Raw genomic sequence first — 25,460 nt, 5'->3', positions numbered from 1 at the left:
CAAACATGCCTAGTAGCAGCATGTGGGCAGGCTCTCGCGTCACCCCATTTATCCGTCTCCATGGGGAATTTGCATCATTCTCACATGTCCCACTATGCTCTCCATAAGACGTATATGTGTAAGTGAGAGGAAGTCCTGGGCTCAGCGCGCTGGGTCATCCTGCAGGGCTGGCCGCACTGCAGCAGCCCTCGAGCGGCTGCAGTTAATAGCCTTGTTGAAAGGCCCAGTGGGAAATAGTCCCTATTCTAGCGCAGGGATGGCCAATGTTATCCAGAATGGACTATTGTGTATGTGAGATTTAGGTGGAAATACCTAATTAGATTAGTAATTAGGGGACTGATTGTCTGAAGAGTCCTCACCCCTGGGTTTAAACAGCTGACCTAAAGGTTAATCCCAAAACCCCACAAACACACCGGCCCTTTCTGGATAAGATTGGGCACCTCTTCTCTAGCCATATTGGATATAGAAATCTAACCCACTACAAGTAATTTCTCAAACAGACTAATGGATAAGGTCAAATAATGTAGCTAGCTAACCAGCTAGTTAGCGATCCTGCTTGCTAATTGATATAGATATTTTAGTAAATGTTATTCTGAGATGATCAACCTGGTTGAAGCGTCTTTACTCATGTTACCAGTTCCAAAAATAATCTTACGAATCCTCCAAACATCAACAGAAAATTGTAACAGATCTCCCTCTTGCACACAAAGATCCAGACACTGGTGGTAATTCAGGGCTTTGAGAGTGACCCCCCCCCCCCATGCAACACCTCAGCTTGACAAGGATGCGAATTCTGACTGCTTGATTAAACATTCATATCATTGACCGGATTCTCCAGATTTAAGTCTCTGACTTGCATCATCATGCCACCTCCTTGTGTTCAGTCATGTTAACAAGGGAAACATTTGTGCTCAATTAAGTATTTAAATCTAAATGTCTTCAAAATCCCTTTTAATTGTATGTTTATTTTTGTACATTTTATAGCTGCACACACACAGGAAAATACACATTTCCAAATAAAGCCCATACATCTCCATGGAAAGTTTCCTTCCCTGAAAATTCCCAGAATTTGCATCCTTACCTCCTTATCCTTCGCTAACCCTTAGTTCAGTGTGTTGAAGCGGAGGGATGCTTGCTGAAAGTCCAATGAAGGGTCTTTTGGATCTCAAGCCAGTTAAATGCAGCTTGGTACTGACTGCATTGTGCTGACGCGGTTTCCTCCTGCAGTCCCGAGGACTTGCTGTTAGGCTCAGGCTGTGTCACACACAGTATGATTGTGTCGGAGGGCTTGTGAGCACCCTGTGGTCCCTCTGCATGCCATCCTGGGCGTGTGCTCTGTGCGGTTGTGGTCGTATCCAGGCTCCCTTTGATCCGGACCAGGATAAAGGATTGGGGGGGGGATGTGCCACACTAACTCTAGGGACAGTCACATGACACCAGTAAGCCAAGGTGTACTGAGGCTTCTAAGCCTGGTCTGGACGTCTGACTTCTCACACACACTGAACAGTGAGAATTCTTCCTGTGTAAGGATTTCATACATGACTGCTCTTCTTATGAAACGTAATTATCAAATTGCCAAGTTTACCTTGAGATTTCAGTTTATGACAGATTAGAACTGGAGGTTAATGTAGAATCGATATACCCTTTATTTCTGCTAAAAAAGATGAAATATGAATTTCTTAGAGAAAAAAAACAGCAATTTCTCTAAAAATACAAAATTATCCAGCATTTTCCATCTGTGTATACATTATATAGACATTTACTGAGAGGGTGAAGCTGTTACAAGCTAAAGCTCAAACTTGTGCAAACAAAACGTTTATTAAAAATGCATAGTTTCTAGTTCAGGTCCCTGTATTATAAAGTGTTTCATCAACTTGATTGCTTCTCCCATTGTATAAAACCCACAGTTCAAATCTGTGCTTCATTTAAGATACACAAAACAACCAAACCAAAGAAATAAAAAATAATTTACTTGTAAATTGCTTCTTAAATGTGAGAAATCATATAAACATTTTAATCTGATTTTTTTTTTTTGAAGGTCAGCTATTTATTTTTTTAAAGGGTTGTAACCACACAGGTCATTCAAAAAAAAATAAACAGGCCAAATCTCTTCAAGACAGACATGAAGAAGGAAGCAACACAAATAAGCTGTCAGCTGGTCCCAGTTGTGTAGGAGTCAAATTTGCCGCTTCAAATTACCCACAAGAAATCTGAACAAACAGCGCAAGTTAAAAAGAGAATGATTTCACTGAAAATTATTTCGCAGTCATTCTACTTGAATACTGGAATCTTATCCCCTCACCGCATCTTCAGACCAGATTTTCTTCATCTTCATCATCATCATCATCATCATCATAGTGACGGTTCCTCTTGATATGCTCCTCCACAGACACCTCCGTGTTCTCCTCCACCTCCTCTCCATCCCAGAAGCCAACGTCCTGGGAGGTGTGACTGCGCTGGCTCTCTGAGGGGGGAGACGGACACTCCTGGACATCAGAGTTCTTTTTGTAATTCAACTGCTTCTCAGGAGCCGCCTTCTCTAGCTCCTTCTCCTTCTGCGGTTCCCGTTTCTGGGGTTCTCCATCCAATGCCTGGGGGATGCGTTTTCCCTTCTGCTCTGCTGCTCTCTTCTCCTCCTCCACGCAGCCTCCTCCATTGACATGGTCGTGTTCCTCCTTGGGCTTCTCCGTCTTCGGTTGCCAGACTTGGAGCCTCGCAGGGGTGCTGTCTTGCCTCAGCGAGGCGCTCCTCTCCAGGAGGCCCCTTGACACACGCCTGGGCTCCCTGGGAGCCGGAGCCGGAGCCGGAGCTGGCGATGAGGTTCTGCAGACAGCCACAGAGAACGGACGGCTGCGCTCTTTGAGGGAGGTGCTCCGACGCAGACTGTTGAGTTCAAGCAGTTCGGGGGTCTGAGTGATAGGAGCAACATCACCCTCTGGGGGCCACTTGGCACGGAACGGCCTTGCCATTCCACCCTCTAAGGAGGAGTTTGAGCTCCCCGAGACCTGGATCTCTTCCGATGGTGGTGGCCAGGCGATCTTGAGCCTTTTGGTCTCTGCGGGTTTCTCGAAGGTTGGCTTCTCCTCTTGCGTGGTGGGATGTGTCTTTATTTCCAGTGTGGCCGCCAGGACATTGACCTTAGCCAGTGGTGCGTCTTCCACTAGTGGGTTCTGCTGCTGGCTGACTGGAGAGTCACTGCCATGCTCCACTCCCCGCTCCTTCTCCTGCTCCCCACTGCCTTCAGCCTCATCCTCAGGGTGGCCCTCCCACAGCTCCTTGTGTGGACGGTGGCCGAATCCCTCATCGTAATTGCCCTTGGCCTTGAACAGCTGGTTGAAATGCGGCTTGCAGTAGATATTGCCGTGCAAGGAAGCGTAGTTTGCCAAACTGACCAGCAGAGGGTGACAAATGCACACAAGGCATTAGTTAAGGGGCCCATCCTACGCGCTTCATGCTGAAAGGATGAACCTTTAGTTGTGGCTTGTCGTTCTCACCTCAGCTTGGTGCTGCAGTGTGTGCAACGAAAGCAGGTTTTATGGAAGATCTGCTCATTAGCCACCAGGCGTTCCAGGCGGTACACGGTCTTCGAACATGCCACACAAGTCTCCGATACAGGCAAACGGAACTTCTGAGGAGGTATAACATGGCGAAACAGACACACATTTGTACTTTAGATGTTGCATGTCCTTGTCCTGGAATGGCTACAGGACTCCTAGCACATTAAACCTGCTTTTTCAAACAAAAGGTTCCGTGAAAAGCATATATGAAATGAGCTATTCTTAGATCGGCCTTCCAGCGTATGGGCTTATGAAGTTTTGATTGAAAATACCTGTATTCTACGTCAAGTAAAACTGGCTTGCATTGTTGTGTTTGGTCCAACACAAAACAAATGAAGGATTACAATGCTTTTGGAAGGGAACTCACCCGTACTGCCTTGGACTGGGATTCCATTTCCATGCCTACAACACAGAAGAGAGGGTGTGATACCCCAGACAGCCAAACAGAAACTGGATCCCATTTTCTACCATTTCCTGTTATGATCCGAGAAGTTTAGTTTTTTCTTGTCTTTTCTAAGCCCTGAAACAAGCTGCTATGGAAAAGCATGACATCCGAGTCATTAACCGAAAGCATGACCTTATGGCGTTTTGTTCAGGGTGGAAGTGGTTTCCTTGAACAGGGGAGGGCGAATACAGCGTAATCCCAGATCTTGCTTAACGCTGCCGTTTAGTTTGCAGGATAATGGCGCTTAAATTCTACATTCTAACCCCTTCACATTTACGAGCATTAGGGTCAGAGGATCCCCATGAATGTGAAAATTTGCAAATAATACTTGGGCGCCCCCAACCTCAACCCACGAGTCTGCCAGAAAACACACAACACCCATTTATTACCAATTCCCAAACAAACAGAACTGTATAGTTTGCACATCAAATTACGCCCCCATACTACTGCAGACAATGGGAGCAATACGTTTTGGACTCTCTTAAAAATTCATTATTAATAGTATTGAAAAGTTAGGGTTAGGGTCCACGGTCACAAGGACAGGGGAAACAACATTAAAGGTACCCAAAAGTTCAGTTCTGTACTTTAAAATTCAAAATTACTGTTATTTTAAAATACTGTTATTACTATAATTATTCTCGGCCAAAACCATGAATATAAAAGATTCACAAATTACAAAAGCATGAGAAAGGAGAGTCAGAGGTCTTGGAGCTTCCCCACAGCATGCCACCCACATGCCCACGTAAATGTCTGGGGTTGCCCGCCACTCCTGGTGACTCAGCTCGTGATAACATGCAGATTCCCAAGCAGACAGTGGGAGCGTGTATGACTCACCGTTATGGAATGGGGGATCCTCTCGAGAAATGAGCTCAGAGGACGGGCTCTGCGAGAGAGTTAAGGGTCAGAAGGATACACTCGCACGCAGACGCACGCCCACACGCAGACGCACTGCAGCTTTCGCTGGAGCACACCAGGGGGCAGACGCACTGAGGAGTGTCCTCTGCCACTTTCATTTATATTAAGCAAAAAACAATGAGGCTGGTATTAAAACACAGAACTGGCAGGAAGCATAAGCACGGCGTGCCCGCGGGCGGTGGGGGGGGGCGCGTCGTGCCCACACACAGCCCACATGCTCCGCCTGTAGCCCCAGAGTCTGACATGATGGGGCAGGGAAGCCTTTTATCTGAAGACCCCACAAACCAAAGAACCTCCACTTTTTTTGTGGACACTTTTCCATATATTTTAGCGCTGTGTCCTTTATACACATAAACATGTACATCTGTACTTAAACTATAACTTTACTGGCATGCATTTAGGAATTATAAACAGTATTTAAACTTGCACACCTAAATTAAACACTGTACATTTCTGTAAATAGACTAATCTGTACTCATTTCCAACATAGCTTATATTTTAAATATTCCATTTTATTTCTTTATTTATTTTTTTTTTTTTTACACATTCTGTGCTGTCTTGGAATGCACACACCAAGTACCACCAGGATAAACTGGCAGTACGTGTAAGTGGACCTGGCCAGTAAGGCAAATTCTGATGATTACCGGTTTGAAAGCTTCTAAACTGCATTTAGATGTTCACCTCGCAGACCCACCCAACGCGCTCCAGTTCCCCAAAGCCAGGCCAGGCACAGATGGATACTCACACTGCTTGTAGGGGTGAGTGCTTCCTGCTGGGCTGCTGCTGCCTGGGATTTGGTCATGCTGTCCCCGTCTGAGGACACCGACACGCCCTGGACCCCTGTGAGCCGTGAGGGACACAGCGAATGGGCCACAGCGAAGCAGAAAGGATTCCCCAGCAGCGTCCGGGGGCAGGCGGATCATTACCGGAACGTTCCTCTGCTTTAGGTAACTTCCGCACCGGGCTACACGGTCCCGCTCCCAGCCGCTCCACGTCCTCGGAGGTGCTGCTGCTACTCCTGCTGATCCTCCTCACGGCCTCCGTACTCGGCTGTGCAACGGGAGCAAACAAGAGAGCACTGCAGTCTTTAATGGCCTCCCCTTTGCTGTAATGTGACCACCCCCCCCAATCTCTTGCTTACTGTTTCCATCAGGAGCCACCTCCCCTGGCCCCCGACACACACAACCCACCCAGCCCCCCCCCACACCCTGTTAATGAGCACTCAGACACACATCTAATACAGGTGTGATCAACGCCCCCCCAGACCTAATACACACAACTCAAAGGCAAATACACACACACTGACCTTCCAGTGGCTCATGTTTGAAGCTTCTAGGCTTTTCATGCGTTTCTCATCTGCTCTAAGGTTAGTCTGGGTACCCAATCCGTTTGACCTCCACCTACATGCTCCACCCTGAGGTCCCCTAGATCAGTACCCCTGCTTAACATCCCCCCATCCCCAGAATGCCAAAGTCAGTGTGAAGGAGGGTGAGTGAAATATGTCACAACCCTCCACTGAAGAGCCTGTCACACAGATAGCGTTTAAAATTCCAAAATGACCATCCAGTTCAGCTCAGGGCAGATCAAGGAGAAAACTGACATCTTTCCTTCGTTAACAGGAGCCGCCCAAAGCACAACCTCAGAGCCATATTGCAGCAATAAATGTTGCAAAATCCTGGCACAGACTGTACATTCGCTCACTGTTGGCAGGACTGAAAAGGAGACAGTGCGCTAGCATCACGTCTGACCATGTTCGGTTTGCATGCGCAATCTGTTTGGTGCTGCCAAAATAAAATTCATGGCGTAAGCATGACAGCATGAGCTGTTTTCAGTGTCGTGAAGTCAGTGATGATCTCAGTGGCAGCTCCTCACCTCAAACACCGAAACCCGCCGAGGGGGGGTACTGTTCAAGGAAGCCCACCCATAACAAAATGAAGCAGGAAGAGAAGCAGTGTGATCATCTCACGGTTCGCCTAAGGACAAAATGCCGATCTCAAATTTTTCATCTTTCATTTCAATGCAGGATGGAGTTGATATGATTTAACTACCTTTATCAAAATGAAAAGTGATTTCAGCTGCTCTTAGCAAAAAAAATTGCTTCATTATTAAATGAAAACCTCAACATGACTATTAAAAAATCCTTGATAATTCATTTTCACTGCTATTTTGAAAACACCCACCAAACCCAGTTGAGGTCCAACAGGCCACTAAACTAAGATTACTTCATATCTTGGATCACCATCAGGTCCGTTTTGCTCTGGGGGGGCTGCTCCAGTTAACGGGCGCCAGGAGAGCAGGGCAGCCAAGATCAGCAAGCTTCTGGCTGAATGTTTGGCTGTAACCGCAGACAGGCAACGGGATTTACAACATTGCAGTAATGGAGAGGTAGAGGAGCTCAGGAAAAACGGGGCATCTCTGAAACCTGGGCTACAAAGCAGATGACCAGTAAGCCAGCGTCCACATCAGAGTGGCACGGGTGTGGGGGAGGAGGCTGGGGAGCTTGTGTCACTTAAAGGGGCGCGGCCCTCGCTTAAAGGGGCGCGGCCCTCGCTTAAAGGGGCGCGGCCCTCGCTTAAAGGGGCGCGGCCCTCGCAAGTCCTGTTTGACTGGGGCACATGCCTCAGTATTTATCTGATGTGCCCCAATAAAATCTGACGTTCAAGCTTTAACAAGCTCCTGTACTTGGCAACTATTAATTTATAAAACGAGAAAAGAATGGATTTTTTTCTAATCTACGACAGCAAAGCGACCCAGTTTAATCCGAAATACGTGCCGAGGTGCTCACACCCTGCAGTCCGCAAACGCTTAGTAATGGCTGTTACTGCTGAAGTACAAATCATAAGCAAATTTAATCATAACAAGGTACGAGATGCATCATGATTCATTGGTGATGAACACAAGACCAGCATTTAACTTTAGTGTTTTTCATTACTTGCTCCTTCAGTAGTTCAAAGGTTTACAGAATTAATAGATTAACAAACAGTTACTGCTTGAGATGAAAGATGCATCATGATTCATTAATGATGAACAAACATGGCATCATTACTTGTTCCTTCAGTAGTTTATGAAGGTTTACAGAATTAGATGTATAACAACTGCTTGAGATATAACAGGCATCATGATTCATTAATGATGAATTAAGAGGAGATCAGTATATAGGATGTAATTTGTGGTTAATTAATACAAAAGTAATAGTATATTATTTGCTCCCCATAAAGTGAAGCACCACCTGCATGATCATCTGATGCAGACGGCGGAAAGCAGCAAAGTATCGGAAACAGGAATGAGGGTTGAGGGGTGATAATTAACTTACTTTTAGTCTCGTATTAACGATCTTATTTTGATTTAAATTTGACTCGGACATTGTTTCCCGGGTACAGCAATGGCAGCACAGCAGGCTAAGCAGGGAAGGCATACAGCACAAGTACATATCATACACAGCAGGCATTCAGGAAAAAAGAAAAAGAAAGTGTGATTTCAGTACCGGGGGGGCCTGTGCCCCAGCAACGGCCCTGACAAAAGGGCTAATTCCATTTCCTCTCCGGCGCAAATGTCAGAAGTGTCTCACTTCCCCCGTAAAAGGTCTGGGTTTTCGCAGATACAAGAGGAATGAGTCAGAGCCACAGGCCAACGCAAGCCTGCCTCTAAAAATAGTCAAAGATGCTGTAGCCTGGATGACAGGAAAACCCAGAACTGGCAGAAATAAGGCAAAATTGAACCAAACACAACTTCTGGGACTTGGAATCAGCATCAGCTCTGGCCATCAGTGGTGGAATTTACTTAATATATTTTTATATTCATAGTATATTCATTGGCTGACATATCAGCCCGATTTGGACCATGTCATAGTTAAGTCGCGTATGTTTCCATCCATCCATGCAAAACAGCACCTTTTGAAGGATGTCAATTCCTCACAGGATAGACAAAACTATAGGCAATTTAGAGACGGCAATCAACCGACCTGCATGTCTTTGCACAATGGGTGGACACACACACACAGACACAGACACACGGAGAATATGAAAGATCCGATGCAACATTGCTAATATTCACAGTCACCCTACAAACAATTTTTTGTGCCTGTTATTTACGAACTATATTCATAATAAACTACAAGTAATGTTCTTTAAATGCTTTTGAGCATCTACTTTAAAAGGTGCCTCGAAAATGGTCCTGGAGGTGAGGGACCTCACCATTAGGGAGGAGGTCACCATTGGTCAGAATCAGGAAGGGCCCGCCCCATGCACCTTTTCTACCCAATCCGCATGCAGGTGCTTGGGTGACTACCTATGACCGGTGACAAAGCCCCGGGGGAAGCTCTTACTTCGGTCCGCGCTCCGCGCCTTTGCTCGAACACCATCTTCAGGTCTTCCATGGGCACACTGGGCTTCCGAACCAGCGTTCTGGGGGTTGAGGTGACCTTGGTCTCGCCGACCACATCTGCAGCCTGCTTTGACGGCCTCCTTTGGAGGGTGGGCGGCTGCGGTGCCGTTTTGCTGGGCCCTGGGTCTCGCTGGTCCCCGCCGCAGGCTGCTGGGCCTGAGGGCTTCGCCGATGGCCGACGCTCTGGCACCGGCCCATGATCGGTACCAGCTTGGGGTCGGGAGGTCGCCGTGGGGCTGGGGCGTGTCCAGGGCAGACCGGTGGGGGGGGGCGCGGGCTTATCCTTCAGCAAGGGCTGCTCCCAGCGCTTCTTTAGTACGCTTAAGTTGCCAGAGCGGAAGGAGGGGGGCAAGGCTTCACCACTCTGGGGGGGGGGAGGGGGGAGGTTTGGAGAAAAAAGAAAAAAAAATTTACTTCGCTCTTGATATTTGATGACATAATAAAAGATAATAAACCAGAATAATGAATTCAGAATAAATCAAAACAACCCCATCCAAAGCAAAACATGTATTTTTAAGCTCGATCAAAAACCCTGCAAATAAGACCTCCAATTGAAAAAATAAATAGGTCACTTTAACTGGGGAACTTAACAGTCTCAACTCCACTCCACTGACAAGTCAGGTATTACTGGCCATAAGCACAACTCACGCGTTTTATATGCTAATTTGTTGGCCTTTTTTCGCACAGAATGAAGGGAACATGAAACTCTTCCTCATCCTTCTAGTCACCGCAGTCACACAGGAGAAATAATCTCAGCAATAGATCCATCATAAATCTGGGCAATAAAACTATTGCGCCAACGAGGCGTGACAGAGCATGGCAAATCCCCGGGCACTGGGGCTTGGCTTAGCACTGGAGGAGTAAATAGCTCACTATTTCAATAGGGGCTCTCGTTCAAAAAAACGTCGGCACTATTACGTCCTGAAAAGTGTGCAGGCCACACCCCTGCATGCATTCAATTCCTCACCCACATTCTGAATGGAGCGGAACAGCGGATGACAACTTAGAATGGACCCTCTCCACAAATAGCACCCATGTTTCATTTACACAGCCCAGCAAGTGTAAACAGGCTCTACGTCCCTCCAAGATTATTACAGTAGAAAGATATGAATAAGCACTAGGGGTGTGGTACACTCCCTGTAACAAAGGGGGATTTCGAATATTCCTGTAGCTATTCAACAGGATACCAATGTCTTGCATTCAACATGTGCCCTGTAACTATCCATCCATCCATTTTCCAAACCACTTATCCTACTGGGTCGCGGGGGGTCCGGAGCCTATCCCGGAAGCAATGGGCACGAGGCAGGGAACAGCCCAGGATGGGGGGCCAGCCCATCGCAGGGCACAATCACACACCACTCACACACATGCACACCTACAGGCAATTTAGCAAGTCCAATTAGCCTCAGCATGTCTTTGGACTGTGGGGGGAAACCAGAGTACCTGGAGGAAACCCCACGACGACATGGGGAGAACATGCAAACTCCGCACACATGTGACCCAGGCGGAGACTCGAACCCGGGGCCCTGTAACTACTTCGATGTTAATGTTGCTATCCGAATGTTTGTTTCAATGCAACGGCAAATTCATGTAACAACTAACTCCTTGTTTTTTTTTAACTTAATACTGATGAAATGTTTGATTTATGGCGCTTTTGAGTTTTACTGACTTGTGGCTAAGGCCAGCAAAACATGACCACCTTCGGCAATAGGGAAAACGCTTCACGGCAGACATTTTCAAAACACTGTAAAGCAGGAGAAGGGAAAGCAGGGAGGAAGATTTATCTCATATCGGGGTAGGAACTCCGGACAGAAGCTGGCTGATTCGTGAAAACTCATTAAGGGAAGGATCCGATTTTTTTGTTCTAGAGAAACCTTATTATGGCCAAAGCAGCCTAACTGGAATATTTAATACTTGCCATTTTCCTCTTATCCAAGTTTGTTTGTTCTGCAGCTTTCTGGTATCTATGGAGCATGTAGGGTAGGAGGGAGAGCAGGAAGACAGGTGTTAATTAGGAAGTGCGGACCAATGAGTTCAAACACACAAATCCTCTGAATTAGCAGCCGAGCCCCCAGCAGCCCTGTCCATTACTGCTGCTGTGGGAGCAGCATCTCCATTCTCCACCAGAAACAGGTTAACTAGACACATAAACCTGAAACGTGACATTTGAAACCAAGCAGGGATGTCACTGCCCTCTAGTGGTCAGGAATGGGATGCTGGAAACCATTTCTGTATTTTTGAGAAAAAAAAAAATTCTGTATAATTTAGTTAACAAAAAACCCCCCACAAGCTGTTCACTGCTCCATATTTCTATGTTCCATGTGTCCTTTACACGGTTCTCACACAGAACTGGCTCACGATTTCTCTGCCGGAAAAAGCTCAGTATTGTCACTCCCGCCCTTTCAGGACAACCTATTTTGAGACGCCATGGAAACGCCGCATTCTTTAAGATTACAAAGGCTCTCGTCACGCCCAAGGGATGTGGGTCATAACTGTAGTTACGCAATGCCTTGTTTTACATATAATAGTAATAAGCATTTATTGATATTGTGTTAAAAGGGCAGTTCCCTTTTTGCGTGCAAGGCAGGAAAAATGCAATTATGATACGGCAGCCTGAGACTGACGTCAATGCAATGCATTTTTAATGGGATAAGAGCCTGCCGGCCTTCCAATGCACGAGTCCTAGAGGCTGCTGCAGGGTGTCCTGAAACATGCCAGAGGCATGTGCAGAGGGGCCAGAAGGGAGCCACACAGGAGGCCTGACCGCAGGATATTCTTATTGGATCCACACCACAAGTTACAATAAATGGACCCTGATGGTTGACTTTGCAGGCTTAGGCAGGAACGGCTTCTCACTCAGTCATTATAGAAGGTCTTTCTGGAAAAACCTGCTGGAATGCTAATGCTGAGTCAGAATAGACCTTTAAACATTCAGAGCAGGGCAGTAAATGTGGGGGGGGGGGGGGGGGGGGTGAGAATCATCGAGCTGAACAATTGCCAACGAATCTGCTGTTTGCAGGCTGTGAACTAATACAGTGATATATACTAGTACAATTAATCTTCCTGGAAAAGGGCAACTTCCTAGAAAATAGCATTTAAACAAAAAGCAGGACATCCGGCAAAGTCAAGCATGCAACACAATAGACTTTTTAACCTTCCATTTAGCTTAGAAAGGTGGAGTGTTTCAGGTGTGCAAAACAGCTCCCAGCTCCCCGTCACACAGTCCTCATTTCCGCTCCTGCCCAGCTCCTTAACAGGTGAGCCCTACCAGGAGCTGGGGAGGAGCAAAAACGTGGACTGCCTGGGGATCTCCAAGGACTGGCTTGAGTAACACTTTATTAATGCCAGATCTACCACTTCTGTAATGATCAATTCCATTAGCCTGGCAGGTAGGATCATTGCGAATGAGAGAAATGTCCTAGAAAGGAAGAAACTGCGTGTGAGTGGGCGAGTGCTCGTACTTAGAGAAGCGCTCTGCGATGGCATTGCTCTGACCACGACTGCTGACCAGAGACAGCTCCCTGGCGGTGATGCGGAGCGACTGCGATGCCCACTGCTTGCGGCTGAATGGACCGGCCTCCATTCTCCTGTGTTCAGGACTTCTGCGGGGGGGGGGGGAGGAAACACACCATCTCTCAAACTGTCCCTCATTACCACAGGATCCAACCAGCAACTCAACGAACTGCATGGAATTAAAGGGCCAATGCCGATGAGACCCAGGGCCAAACATGGAGGGACCGCGGTGCTGAAAAGGCAAAGGAGAGGGCTGTTCACTCACAGGGTGACTCACTGCTCCCGACAAAACAGAGTGTCAGACTGCAAGTACATGGGACCCAGACAGGGCACCGAGTACAGACCATGAACAGACATGGGATTCCCTGCCTGATCTGCCCATCTGCCTAGACGCATGTGTGTGCGCTTGAGGGTGTAAAACAGTGACCAGATCAGAATCCAAGCAAAATAGATAAGGTTTTTAAGGTTGCCGGGAAGGCCCCACCCACCGAACAAACAGCTCTTTTAGCACATAAAAAGCCACAATGACAGGCACTGCAGGTTATTTAAACAGCCCTATTGTGTCAAACTGAAGTGCTGGGTTATTGTACCACGCTGAGAGGGGACCCTGCAGTCCGGCAGGCCTGCTCTTCCGTCAACATGACACACTTCCCACTTCAACTACAGCACGGGGAGATGAAACATTATGCTGTCACTCGTCTCAGCAGAAGCATCACATGAAATCTGAGGCAGCAATAAAGATGAGCAAGACGGAAGCGCCTACTCTTGGCGGCAGCCTCTGGTGCTCACAGGATGCGTGACGTGAAAGGGAAAAAATAAAAAATAAATCTCTGCAACAGAGCCAACGTGGCAGACTTTGACCGTGCAAACTCCCCCACCTAGTTATGGGAGTGCCACCGACAAGAGAGGATGCTCAACCCAAAGTTATGCCCTTTGCTTGTGTAATTAAATGTCCAGACACTCCACACTGCAGAAACTCCCTTACTCGTTTGCAGGTACACATCTGCAAATGAAACAGCACGCAAGGCTTCGGTGGGGGGGGGGCAACTGTAAATTTTTACAGTTTATTGTCCTACAATTTCACATCCAGTAGCCAGGTGTAGGTAATGCAAAGTCGGTCCAGTCACTGGTCAACTAATGTCTTTCCACTCATAAGACGCGCATTTTCAGTGGAGGGGAAAAGAAGACATTCCTCTCTCAGGCAACAAAAGAACACAATTTATCAAAGCAAGAATGAAGGGTGACATGATAAACCTGTAACGTAGGGCAGCCTTTTTGCATGTCCGCAACCCGGCAAGTACGCATTTTAAGAAAATGAGCACAAAAGGCAAAGAAAAGCAAAAGCGCACCTGCAGTTCGCAGTGACACCATACAGGTCCTAAAATCATGAGTATCTGCAGGTCAGTGCCAGAGATTCAGTTCTTGAAAATGAGGGAGCAGGCTGAGCCTCTCCTGGAACCTCAGACGGAATGCCAGGCATTCCTCCAGGCCAAATGGAATTTTATTTCTTTGCATTTTAAGGAAACACACAATCCAATGAAAACAAGAGCAGCCGGCGCTGGGCGAGGGAAACCGACCCACTGTCTCCTGATGCACGGCCACGTCGGCAAAATGGACGGCGCCGCCCCGGTGGTTTGAAACCAGCAATTCAGAGAATTAAACCGGCTCCAAGGAGACATAAGCTGAACTCTGCGCAAGCTCAGTCCAATCAGATCAGCAAGACCTGATCCACATCTCCTTAAAACAACAAAGAGAGAGGGCGTCAAGGAATGTAAATAAAGCACTCTTTCTCTAGAATTTAGATATCGTTCTCACTTTGAAACAGACCAAGACCAGAATCCCTTACAGAGCTCCCCAGTACTTTTGCAACAAGATGGTTTAGGATTTCCTCCTGCAGCCCCGCTGTTCTCTGGGGTACGTAGAGTTACCCAGCTCTCCCAGATTCATTTGTGGGGCAGCTGCATCTCACAGAAGCCCTCAAACAAAAAAGTCTGCTGCTGGCTCTTGAGGTGGGATTCCACCAAGAGTTACTTCAATTTGGTCATGACCAGAAACATCACAATATGCTCAAAACAATGTGTTCAGAAGTTAATGGAAAACATCTGTGTTTTCAAAGAACAAAAAAAAAAAAAGAAAAAAAGTTTGTACTTTAGATTTGTATTGTAGGTCAGAATGCAAATATCAATCTCGTGTACATTTCCTTGATTTGACTAAGATTCCATTTTTCCAGTCCCTACACTATTGTACAAAATGCTTAATTTTCTTATGTTTTTCCAATGAATCATTGGTGCTTCAAACACGAGCCAGAACACAGGAAAAACACTGGACATTGCACTACCCAACCAGAAAGTTAAAGAAAAGTTAATCTTATTACTCACCGAAACAGAACTTCCCACATGAATAACTAAATTTCGGTGGGCTTGACCTCCAAGTTCTTACTTTTATATTTATATGAAATGTACCTGACTGAGGACTAAATGTACAACATCCACAGATCACTCCAGAAGATCTTTCAGAGTAATAAATGGTACACAGGGTCTGTGATCTGTCTCACACATGAGTTTCATTTCACAAAAGGGAAAGAAACAGACTAACACCATACACTTACCCCTGGTGCAACAAAAAATGATGACCATACCCAGTTTTAAATTTAGCATTTAAGGTGAGACACTGAGTTTAAAAAAACACACACACACACACACACACACACACACACACACACACACACACACACACACACACACTATACGAGAACAAGGGAGAGAAAATGTTGACGAGCAGTTTTATTTATCCCTTCTTGACAGTACAAGTTTTAAAATGAACTTGCACACAAATTTGAACCAACTGTATACCACGTGTTGCCAAGCAACCACCTGTACTTACTTATTTTGCACTGAAACAGAATTAGGAATGCTAGGAATGCTACCTTCCTTGTTTTAAACCAGCGACTGCTTCTATGATGTGAAAACATTTCTTTCATTTGAGTTTGCGCCGTACCATCTGTAGAGAACGCAAGAAACACCACCTTCTCCTCCAACTCACCCTTAGAAGCTGGGGTACTTCCTGATGATACGAATCAACAAAAGAACGGCAGCTCTCTGCTTCGACGTTCCCTCGTTCCTCTTTCGCTTCACAGCTTCATGCAGCTGCTGTAAACTCCGCAATACCGGCACACGAGAATGCAGGTGTGGGAGTTCTGCGGAAGAAAAGGAGGTGGAGGAAAGATAAAGGAGGGATCAGGTGACTTCCTCAAGAGTAACACGCTTCACCTGCCAGGTAGGAATCACCTCCCTGCTACCGTGTTTATTGTACTGGAGGCACAAGCGTGTGATGGAAGTTGAGTAGAGAGAGAAGCGACCACATAACTGCAGGTAGAAGTGCTTACACAAGCTTGAATTTAACAGATAAGACGGAAAAAAATGCCCAGAAGACAACAAAGGGCAATAATTAGATGCTGTGACTACTGTGTACTTAACTCCTTAAAGGAACACGTACAGGTGACAAAAGGGACAGCTGGGGGGGACGGCCAACAGAGTCAACCGGAGCACTGGAAGAATCTCAAGTTTCTCTTTGCAGAGTGAAACTAGAGCTGAAGAAAGGGAGACCTCCCCAGAGATCATGCTGCAGCAAATTAAACTGCATTAATGCAGGCTAGGAGCTTGCTTGAAACAGCACAGAGGGACCTGAAAGCCTAAAACATCATAATGAAACAACGCTCAAACTAAACCTGCTTGTTTTTCGTCCCGCAGAGGAAGGTATACAGTTATTTTGCAATATTAATATTTATTATGTATCAAATACTTTAAAAAGGACCCATGAAACAATGATGGACAAGAGATTTAACCCTTAAAACCACGCAATTCCCAGTTATTGTAGGGGGGGATCTTGTATTAAAGCTCATCTTTTGAGGCACAGATAATCATGCCTAGATGCGACTTAAAATGTTTTGTGATTTTTTTCCCATAAATTTACTTCTGGGGTCCTTTAAGAAGAATTAGCATCATGTAACACAATCAGGCTGGGCAAGTTACAGCCACCTCATCTCTCCAAATATATAAATTAATGAAAAGATAAATATTTATCACCTTTATGCAGAGTGACATACATGTCTAGATCAACATAAATGCGACACACAGCGCAAAAACAATGAAAAATAGCACCCAGGCCACACAAGCGTTACAACCAATGTTCATATCTTACACACACACACACACACACACACACACACACACACACACACACACACACACACACACACACAAACAAACAAGCGCAGATACCTCCCTGTCAAGCGCAGGTCCAGATCATTTTCAGGGGGACATACACAAAAAATTAAAAAAAAAAAAAACAGATTATGGCTATAATGTCTTGTTCATTATAACTGATATCTCACAAAGCAAAAAAAAAGCAAAGGGGGAGGGGCCCCAGGGAGCCAATAGGGTTTCAGAAGTCAGCTTGGTAAGTACCTAGTTATATCTCGCTTTTAAAATATTAAAATTGATGACTGCAAAACAAGTAGAGCATCTGACATCAAAAAATACCAGAACACTCCCTTGCTACACTACGCTAGTTGTTATAGGGAGATAGAATTCGCTCATAAATATTTAAAAAATGCGGCAACACCTTCATTAAGTACAACGAGCGGCTGGTTTATTAGGTACACCCACTGACTAATGCAAATATCTTGACCCGCCCAAGAATTAATTATTTGGCTGCAACTGAATGTATACAGTGCATAGATGGGGTCAGGAAGTTCACTTACTGTTCGATTAAGCATTAGAATTAAGATGCCTGATCTAAGCGAGTTTGAAGGCAGGATGATTATTGGTGCCACACAAGGCGATTCTAGCATCTCAGAAACGCCCAGCCTCTTTTACACACCACAGGAGCAAAGTCTGTAGAGTTTGTGTGGTGAGAAGAAGAAATAAACAAATATTTCTGTGGCCTGAAAACACCTTATTAACGAGAGTCGTCAGAGACTCATAAAATCTAACAGGTTGGCCACAAGTGCAATAACAACAGCTCTGTACAACAGTAGTGTAGAGAATGGCTTCTCTGACAGAACAGCTTATTTACCCTTAAAACGGTTTAGGGAGAAAACGTAGGTCCTACCTGGAACTATGGGCACCTACTGTCTAGGCCATTACCGGTAATTATAACAATACACACAAAGGTGCTTCTCTATACAAAACTGCATGTTCCTGGGACTGATTTAACCCTCCCTGCTACTGAAGTTTGATAAGGACAATTAAGGCCATGAATTCAAATCTGCTTTAACCCAACAGTCCCAAAGCAGACAGAGAAACAACTCAATCAGAAAAGAAAATAAACATCAGGAAATGTAAAGTGCAGTAGACTAGATCCAGGACGCCATTTTCATTTTATGCCATTTCGCAAAGTTAAAACTCAGCTCTAAAGAAAATAAATTACACTTAAAATATTTCATTTTAATAAGAAATTAAAAATGTGCAATACGCAAAAATAGGAGAAAAAAAAAATAACTTATATCGATTAGGTTTTAACAAGCGTAAATGTGTCCTTTTAATTTGCTCAAGGTTGGGCTTTAGTGATCAGCATTCATTTGTTACCTTCATCTGGGTCACACGCATGTGTACGTACACACGTACACACACACACACACACACACACACACACACACACACACACACACACACACACACACACACACACACACACACACACACACACACACACACACAGGCAGGCATTGTGCCCATGCTGTAGCAAAGGGATGAGTCACTCCCATGCTTTGCCAGTGAAAGGTGCTTTTATTCTGCCGGAGACAGTCACGGCTAAACAGACAGCAAGATCCCTCAGACAGGATCAGATAGCTCCTCACCAGCAGACTTCAGCTCCATTGTGCAAGTCGGGACACTGAAGCGTCTGTGCTTTCGGAGAACAGGCTCCGCTCCTTTGCATGCAAGATAGAGACTTTCCTGTTGGCTGATTTGGCTAATTTCTCATACCCAGGTGGCAGGAAGATTAAAAGAATTCACTAATCAGGATTAAGTTAATCATTTTCCCACCAAAGTAAATGTGTTTGGTACACACAAAAAATGGGGGGGGTTAAAAAAAAAAATAAATGTACGAGAAGGAAAAAAATAAAACCAATATACTAATGTTGACTTAAAGACTTGGGCTACCCATTAACTTTCGAACAGTTTCAGTCCATTCTGGAATGCTGGCATACAAGTGGGTGCAGTGGGATATTAGATCATCTCCCAGTTATTTGAGGGATGCAGATGGTGCAAACCTATTATGCACTGCATTCCAGAGCGTCCCATAAAGGTTTAAGCAATATCTGGTGACTGGGGGGGGGCATGGAAGATGGTCCTGTAAAATGCTCTAATATACCCCGACTGTCACATAACCATATGGGGATATAAACAGACTGGATGACAGCCGCAGCTGTACCGCTACCCAGCCCCCCCCCCGGATTGTGGGTGTTCCGTATCCTTTGGTTTTCTTCTAATGTAAACCCTTCCTCATACAGGAAAGGAGCGTGAAAAATGACAGAGGACGATATTAGTTGCCAATCACTGAGGTTGGGTCACAAACGTCGATTCATTTCTGGACTGACTTTTGAGTCACCTTTGTGTTTCACATCTCTGCTCTTAAGTCACCGTCTATCCATCACCGATCGTCAACTTGCAACCACTGGTCTGTCAGCACAGAACCGTCCATGTTTTTGGGACTGACTCACAAGCAGTGAATGCACTGACTATTCGGTCTCTTGTTAGTTCCTGCAACCCTGACCAGGATAAACAGTTGGAGAAATGGATAAACAGACCTCTTGTTGCTTTGAAAAGTCACTCATCAAAATGCCACCATGTTAATCTGTAATTTTCACTACCCCATTAACCCCCATTTATGTTTGGTGCATCTTCATGCAGGACTTCCCAGCACAGCGATTTCAGCATTCAGATCTCTCTGTGATATGGAGGGCAGGATAAAGACTTGCAGCTCATATTTGCAGCTGCATTTGCAATTGTGATATAGTTACGTCAGAATTAGTCTTTAGCCATTTTGTCCTCTCTTTGTATGTAGCGACTTTTCAGTTCCTGGTTTGCCACACACACACACACACACACACACACACACACAGTGTAGCGGACCACTGAATCACAATACTTTCTGTGAAATACTCCCAGAAAAGAAAATAGCAACTATTTTTGGTTTGCTTTTCGGCCAAAAGCACATACTGTAGAGAAACCACACAGACCTCTTGCATGCTAGCGACCTCGTCTGAACCGGTGAAATATTTTAGCTCGGCAGTTAGTTCTAAGTGCAAGATATAAAACTGACTATGACCATCGTCCCATAACCCTGATCAGGATGGACGAGCGGTAACCATTTATTTTGGTTTATAATCCCAAACATTACATAATATCCGTGTCTTGCAAGATTAAACAATAACTCCTAACATTCAAGTTCCCAGGAAGTTCACCAACCAGACATACCTGACTGTCACCGCTGATACCATTCCATAAAAAAAGTACCAATTATAAACTCGTCCAAAGGGCAACTAAGCAGACAATCAATGGAAACCGACGAAGGGAGGACATTCGTATCATAAATAATGTGAGGAGTAACACAACCTGTGCGTGATGAGGAGAGGAGGGCGCGAGAGGCGAGGCCTGGGTAACGCGGCCAAACGAGCAGCGCGCACAGTCCGCCGCGCGCCGCGCGCCGCGCTAAGTGCACAACCCAAGCCTCTGTATTCTGCACGTGTCGCCCGCACGCAAATTCCAAGCACGTCCACGGCTTCTAGCATTTAACAGCCGTAGTGTTAACTGTGGGAAAAGTGCAACACGTCCACCTCGCGATCAAGAAAATAAGAACAGTTCTTTACAACAGATACACCACAACAATCCCAAACGGTGGCTTGTGTACAATGTTAAAATTATATGACACATTTATTTTTTTTAAAAACAGCAGCGACTTACCATGCACGCGTTCTCGATAAAACGCACTCAGTTTTAAAATTGGTATGGATGATTAACTTTAACTTCCAGTTTAAATTGCATAGTGAGCCAGCTTAAAAGAATAGCCTCACTGAAGCTTTGCACACCTGACTGACATACTGCAAGTAAAAAACATCCAAAGAAAGATAAACAACAAATCATTCATTTCAACTCCATCGTGTTATGTATGAAAGTCTAGTAGTTTGAGGAAAAACCATGTTAAGTGATCCCCGTCAGGACTTACATTTCACAGATGAAGCTATTCCAACGCCAGCTGCTCCTGCCCCCACTTTACCCGGTCATGAGCCTTAATAATGTCTGTTAATGGTTAACGAAGAGGTCAGTTCTTCCACCAGCTGACAGATTCCGGATACTAGCAAGGACTGAGACATTTGCTTTTCCCCAGTTTAAAATGCACACATATCCCGATTCAAAAAGTCCGTACCCCCGGCTTCACAAAGGGCGGGACAAAAATGTCAATGGGGTTAAATGTCTCTTTGCTTGCTTTTATAATTTCTTACGTTGGCTCTCCGTGTCCCATCTCTGTTTGCAGATAGGTAACATCACATTTAATTAACACCGAGTTTTTAATATATAGTAGGACTGTGAATCGATTAAACAACAACCAATCTATCAATCATAAATATTTACAAATGTATTACCTAAATGAAAGTACGGAGTATATGGGTCAGTCTCACCAACTCATTACCGTAACATCAATTTTAAAAATTAGTTTGAAGGCAGAATCAAATTGCACATCTTAATTGTTTAAACTGTCGATTTTGTCTCTGGGTAATAATAAACATAAATATATCATCAAATACAGGGCAAAAATTACAAAGATAGAAAAAAATGACAAAACCAATTAAAAAAAATCTCTAATGATACAAGGATACTGTGGGTTACATGTAATGAAGTTAAATATTTTAAAACATTTTATATAGTTTTGTTTTGTTTGATTTTTGACTACCTTTTTGGGGAAAATGGTTTTAAAAAATTCATCAAATCAGAGCAACAAATGACATAATTGATAATACACCTAAAAGTTTAGGGAATATCACTCACTCTACACAAAAACAAATACTTTATTTCAATATAACTTTTCTTTTTGAAAAATTATATCAAAATTATCCATATTTTTGTGACCTTAATGCTTAAATTGCTCCCGGTGAGCAGGTTGGCACCTTGCATGGCAGCCTCCGCCACCGGTGTGTGTATGAGTGTGTGGATGGGTGTGTGGATGAGTGTGTGGATGGGTGTGTGGATGAGTGTGTGGATGGGTGAATATGAGGCATGAAATGTAAAGTGCTTTGAGTCCTCGTAGGAGTAGAAAAGCGCTGTATAAATGCAGTCCATTTAACATTTAACTTAAACTAGTGATATGCAGATTATTCATTTCCAATAAATAAAATACTACTTGCAAGCTTAATTTCAATGCTTTCAGAAAGGCTAGATGCACAGTTGGCAATAAAACAAGAGAGAGCATTGTATTGACAACTAGGGCCGTCTATGGATGAAATCAATAATCGAGTAATTTACCGATCAATCTGACACTTCATTGAGTAACTGTTTATATATAATATAATTATGGTTGTGAATCGACTAAAAAAATCAATGAATTAATCAGTTTTCTGTGATTTATCATAATTAGTCACATCTACTATTAAAGCTTATTTATTTATATATTGAATCTACAAATTCGAAATAACACAAAAAGGGAGTTTATATGCCATTGTCACAAATTCAGTGCATTAATTTTCTCAATTTTTTTAAACAGACTCCAGTCATTCAAATTCATTGTATAAACTGTCGATTTTACCTTGTCAGAGTCTGACAATCAGGCTGATTGAATCAATATGGTGTTTAACAGGTAATTATTGGAGTTGCTGAAAGACAGGAGTAGTATGCATATGTTCCATCGAAGGGGTTCCGGTACTGATCCTGGCAGCCATATTCCAAACCAGTTGAAGTCCATGGAGGAGTTTGTGAGGGAGGCCAGACAGCATATCATTACAGTGATCAATGTAAGACGTAAGAAAGGCGTGTACAAGAAGAGAAGTGCTAGGAGCTATAAGTGACTCACGTAAATGATTGTAGACACAACTGGATGATACAAGCGTATTACGTAAATGAAAGTAGACAGGCGGCATGGTGGTGCAGTGGTTAGCGCTGTTGCCTCACACCTCTGGGATCCGGGTTCGAGTCTCCGCCTGGGTTACATGTGTGCGGAGTTTGCATGTTCTCCCCATGACGTCGTGGGGTTTCCTCCGGGTACTCCGGTTTCCCCCCACAGTCCAAAAACATGCTGAGGCTGATTGGAGTTGCTAAGTTGCCTATGTGTGAGTGTGCCCTGCGATGGGCTGGTTCCTTATCCTGGGCTGTTCTCTCCCTCGTGCCTGTAGCTTCCGAGATAGGCTCCGGACCCCTGTGAGAATAAGCGGGTTGGAGAATGGATGAAAGTAAACAAACTGAGGTTATTTATGTGTGCTTCAAAGAGTAGGATATCACCCAAACTTTTAACCTGTCATCAGCATAACAGTGGAGCTGTATACCGAATTTCCTGATAATGTGACCAAGAGGCAGTTGCTAACTGAATGATCTATGATGTATAGCCAGTGGCACACTGCCCCCTTCCTAAAGGGTTCACTACCTGGTAACCCCACAATGTCCACGAAGCACTGTGGTTAGCACCTGAGCTTCCGTCGCCGTGACGACCCATACCCCCCATCATGCATGACAGTGTGGTGCACTGGGGTATTCACTGCTTGTTAGGGCAGCAGACATGAGGGTGGTGGGGGTGCAGCCAGTGCTTTTCTGCACTGCCGCATGATAAGCCCACAGGACCAGGGGCAGGTGGGTGTGCCAGTCATGCTGGTGCTGATGAACAAGGATCACCAGCTAGAAGCTCACTTGCTGTGGTGGTGCTGTGGTCAGGAACCAGGTACACCTCGGGCCATTTCATGAAGTAGTCCTTGGCCACGACCATGTAGTGGTTCCCTGCTTCGATGCAGAGAAAGGGGCTCAAGATGTCCACCCCCACATCCTCCCTGGGAGCGACCACCAGGTGCGGCTGCAGGGAGTCTGGGACCGTCGGCTGTGCACACATCACATAAGCGCATGAACAGCTCAGTGTCCTGTGGGCAGCCAGGCCTGTAGAGGCACTGCAGTAGCTTCTTCTGCATCTTCTTCACCCTGAAGTGCCCTGCTCCAATGGTTCCATGCACCAACTTCAGCACGACGGGACGCAGGTTCCGGGGCACTAGCAGTTGCAGCAGCAACAAAGGTTCTGCAGAGACCCATCAAAGTCTGCAGCATCAACCAGCAGATCATCAAGTCAGAGTCTAGGGCACGTGGGCCGGGGCATGGTCTATTACTCTCTCAAAAGTGAGGGGGGCGTTGCAGAGCCCAAATGGCATTTCCCAGAAATGCCACTGACCCTGACCAATGGCAAATGCAGTCTTGGGTATGGCATCTGGGGCCAGTTTAACCTGACAGTAGCCACTCCGGAGGTCTAAGGTAATCCAGCACATCATCTGCTCAAGGCAGAGGTTATGAGTCCTTCCGAGTCACCACCTTCAGCTTCCTGCAGTCCACACAGAAATGCTAGGATCCACCCTTCCTTCCTGACAAGAATTGCAGGCTACTGGAGGACTGGATCGCTGCTGCTGCTGCCATGTCTCTGCTTTACTGCTTGCCTCTTCATTAGGGCCGGGCAATGAGTATCGGCAGTCCTGTGTCGATCATGTGCTGTGTAAGTGAAGTGGGGCAGCAGTCTTCACCATTAGCGACAAAACTACAACATTTATCCAGTCCTGTACAACCGGCATAAAATGTGCCCCAGATTCTGTTGGGTATAGACAGTACTACAATATACTTTAATTAAAATAACTCAGAAATTTAAATAAACTATACATGGGATAGGGTTTGGGTTAGAAACTAAGATTGATAGTACAGTTCATTCAGGCACTATTAGTTAAGTTACTAGTAGTCACTTGAGGGGGCAAAAATGACCTAACTCATTTACTACTCGAGAACAAATCATGAACTAATATAGGTTTCCCCATGAATTACATGAACTGTCATCATTGATTAATGATGAATGACCAGGGGATCAGTACTTAATGTATTAATTAACCCGTAACTAAGTTAAGTAAACATGTACTACTATTCATGCGCCCAGAAGTAAAGTGTTACCTAGTTTTTAAAATGATTATTAATGAGTTACGACCATTAACGAGCATAAGTGGCAAATGGAAGCCGTATTGCAAAGTGATGCTGAAAATCCTACAAGTAATGTTCTTGAAAATAATCGTTCACACAAAATACACAACAACCCAACATAACAAAGTATGTCTGTTAATCCTAGAAAAGTAGAGCCACAGTCATGCTTTGTATAACACGATTAAAGAAAGAATTATCATACATTAAGTAAAAGTTCAAGAAAAATAAACATCCCTGAAATCCTGTTTGAAGCAGTTTGAACTCAGGGACGTGTCTCTGGAAATACCAAGCAATAAATAAAATAAGCGCGTTTGCAATAACTCTCCATATGATGGAATGTTGGATGTAATGATAGAACACTTGGTACCTAAGGCTTTCTGAGTAAACGTTTTATCACATCTACTAATTATCTATAACCTTTAGATTGAAACATTTCTGTCC

At 44.9% G+C, this 25,460-nt stretch overlaps 1 protein-coding gene across 4 annotated transcripts; it reads right to left on the bottom strand.

Annotated features, from left to right (window-relative positions):
- Positions 1 to 934: 934 nt before the first annotated feature.
- Positions 935 to 21,337, bottom strand: LOC125723614 (LIM domain and actin-binding protein 1-like). Of its 4 annotated transcripts, XM_049000366.1 has the most exons (12): positions 21,320 to 21,337; positions 21,043 to 21,116; positions 15,856 to 16,009; positions 12,762 to 12,902; positions 11,219 to 11,264; positions 9,242 to 9,664; positions 5,844 to 5,967; positions 5,663 to 5,757; positions 4,837 to 4,885; positions 3,925 to 3,959; positions 3,495 to 3,628; positions 935 to 3,387 (listed from the first exon to the last, which is right to left on the bottom strand). In XM_049000366.1, exons 4-12 carry the CDS (start codon positions 12,881 to 12,883, stop codon positions 2,310 to 2,312), a joined length of 2,106 nt encoding a protein of 701 aa, XP_048856323.1. In that variant the 5' UTR covers positions 12,884 to 12,902; positions 15,856 to 16,009; positions 21,043 to 21,116; positions 21,320 to 21,337; the 3' UTR covers positions 935 to 2,309. The 4 variants fall into 4 exon arrangements, with proteins under 4 accessions (XP_048856323.1, XP_048856324.1, XP_048856326.1 ...); XM_049000367.1 differs by lacking the exons at positions 21,043 to 21,116; positions 21,320 to 21,337 and adding an exon at positions 20,781 to 21,021; XM_049000369.1 differs by lacking the exons at positions 21,043 to 21,116; positions 21,320 to 21,337 and adding an exon at positions 20,433 to 20,491.
- Between the last annotated feature and the right edge of the window lie 4,123 nt (positions 21,338 to 25,460).

Source organism: Brienomyrus brachyistius, unplaced genomic scaffold (assembly GCF_023856365.1).
Source record: "Brienomyrus brachyistius isolate T26 unplaced genomic scaffold, BBRACH_0.4 scaffold50, whole genome shotgun sequence".
Taxonomy (NCBI): domain Eukaryota; kingdom Metazoa; phylum Chordata; class Actinopteri; order Osteoglossiformes; family Mormyridae; genus Brienomyrus; species Brienomyrus brachyistius.
The sequence above is the reverse complement of the archived record's forward strand: the minus strand, read 5'-3'. Positions and strand labels throughout refer to the sequence as shown.

Excerpts from the sequence above, each read along its gene's own strand:
- LOC125723614 (XM_049000366.1), bottom strand. The coding sequence starts at position 12,883 with ATGGAGGCCGGTCCATTCAGCCGCAAGCAGTGGGCATCGCAGTCGCTC. Across the intron at positions 9,665-11,218 it reads ACTTGGATAAGAGGAAAATG|AGTGGTGAAGCCTTGCCCCC; the intron begins GCAAGTATTAAA and ends CCCCCCCCCCAG. Across the intron at positions 5,968-9,241 it reads GGCGCGGAGCGCGGACCGAA|CCGAGTACGGAGGCCGTGAG; the intron begins GTAAGAGCTTCC and ends CCCGTTGCACAG.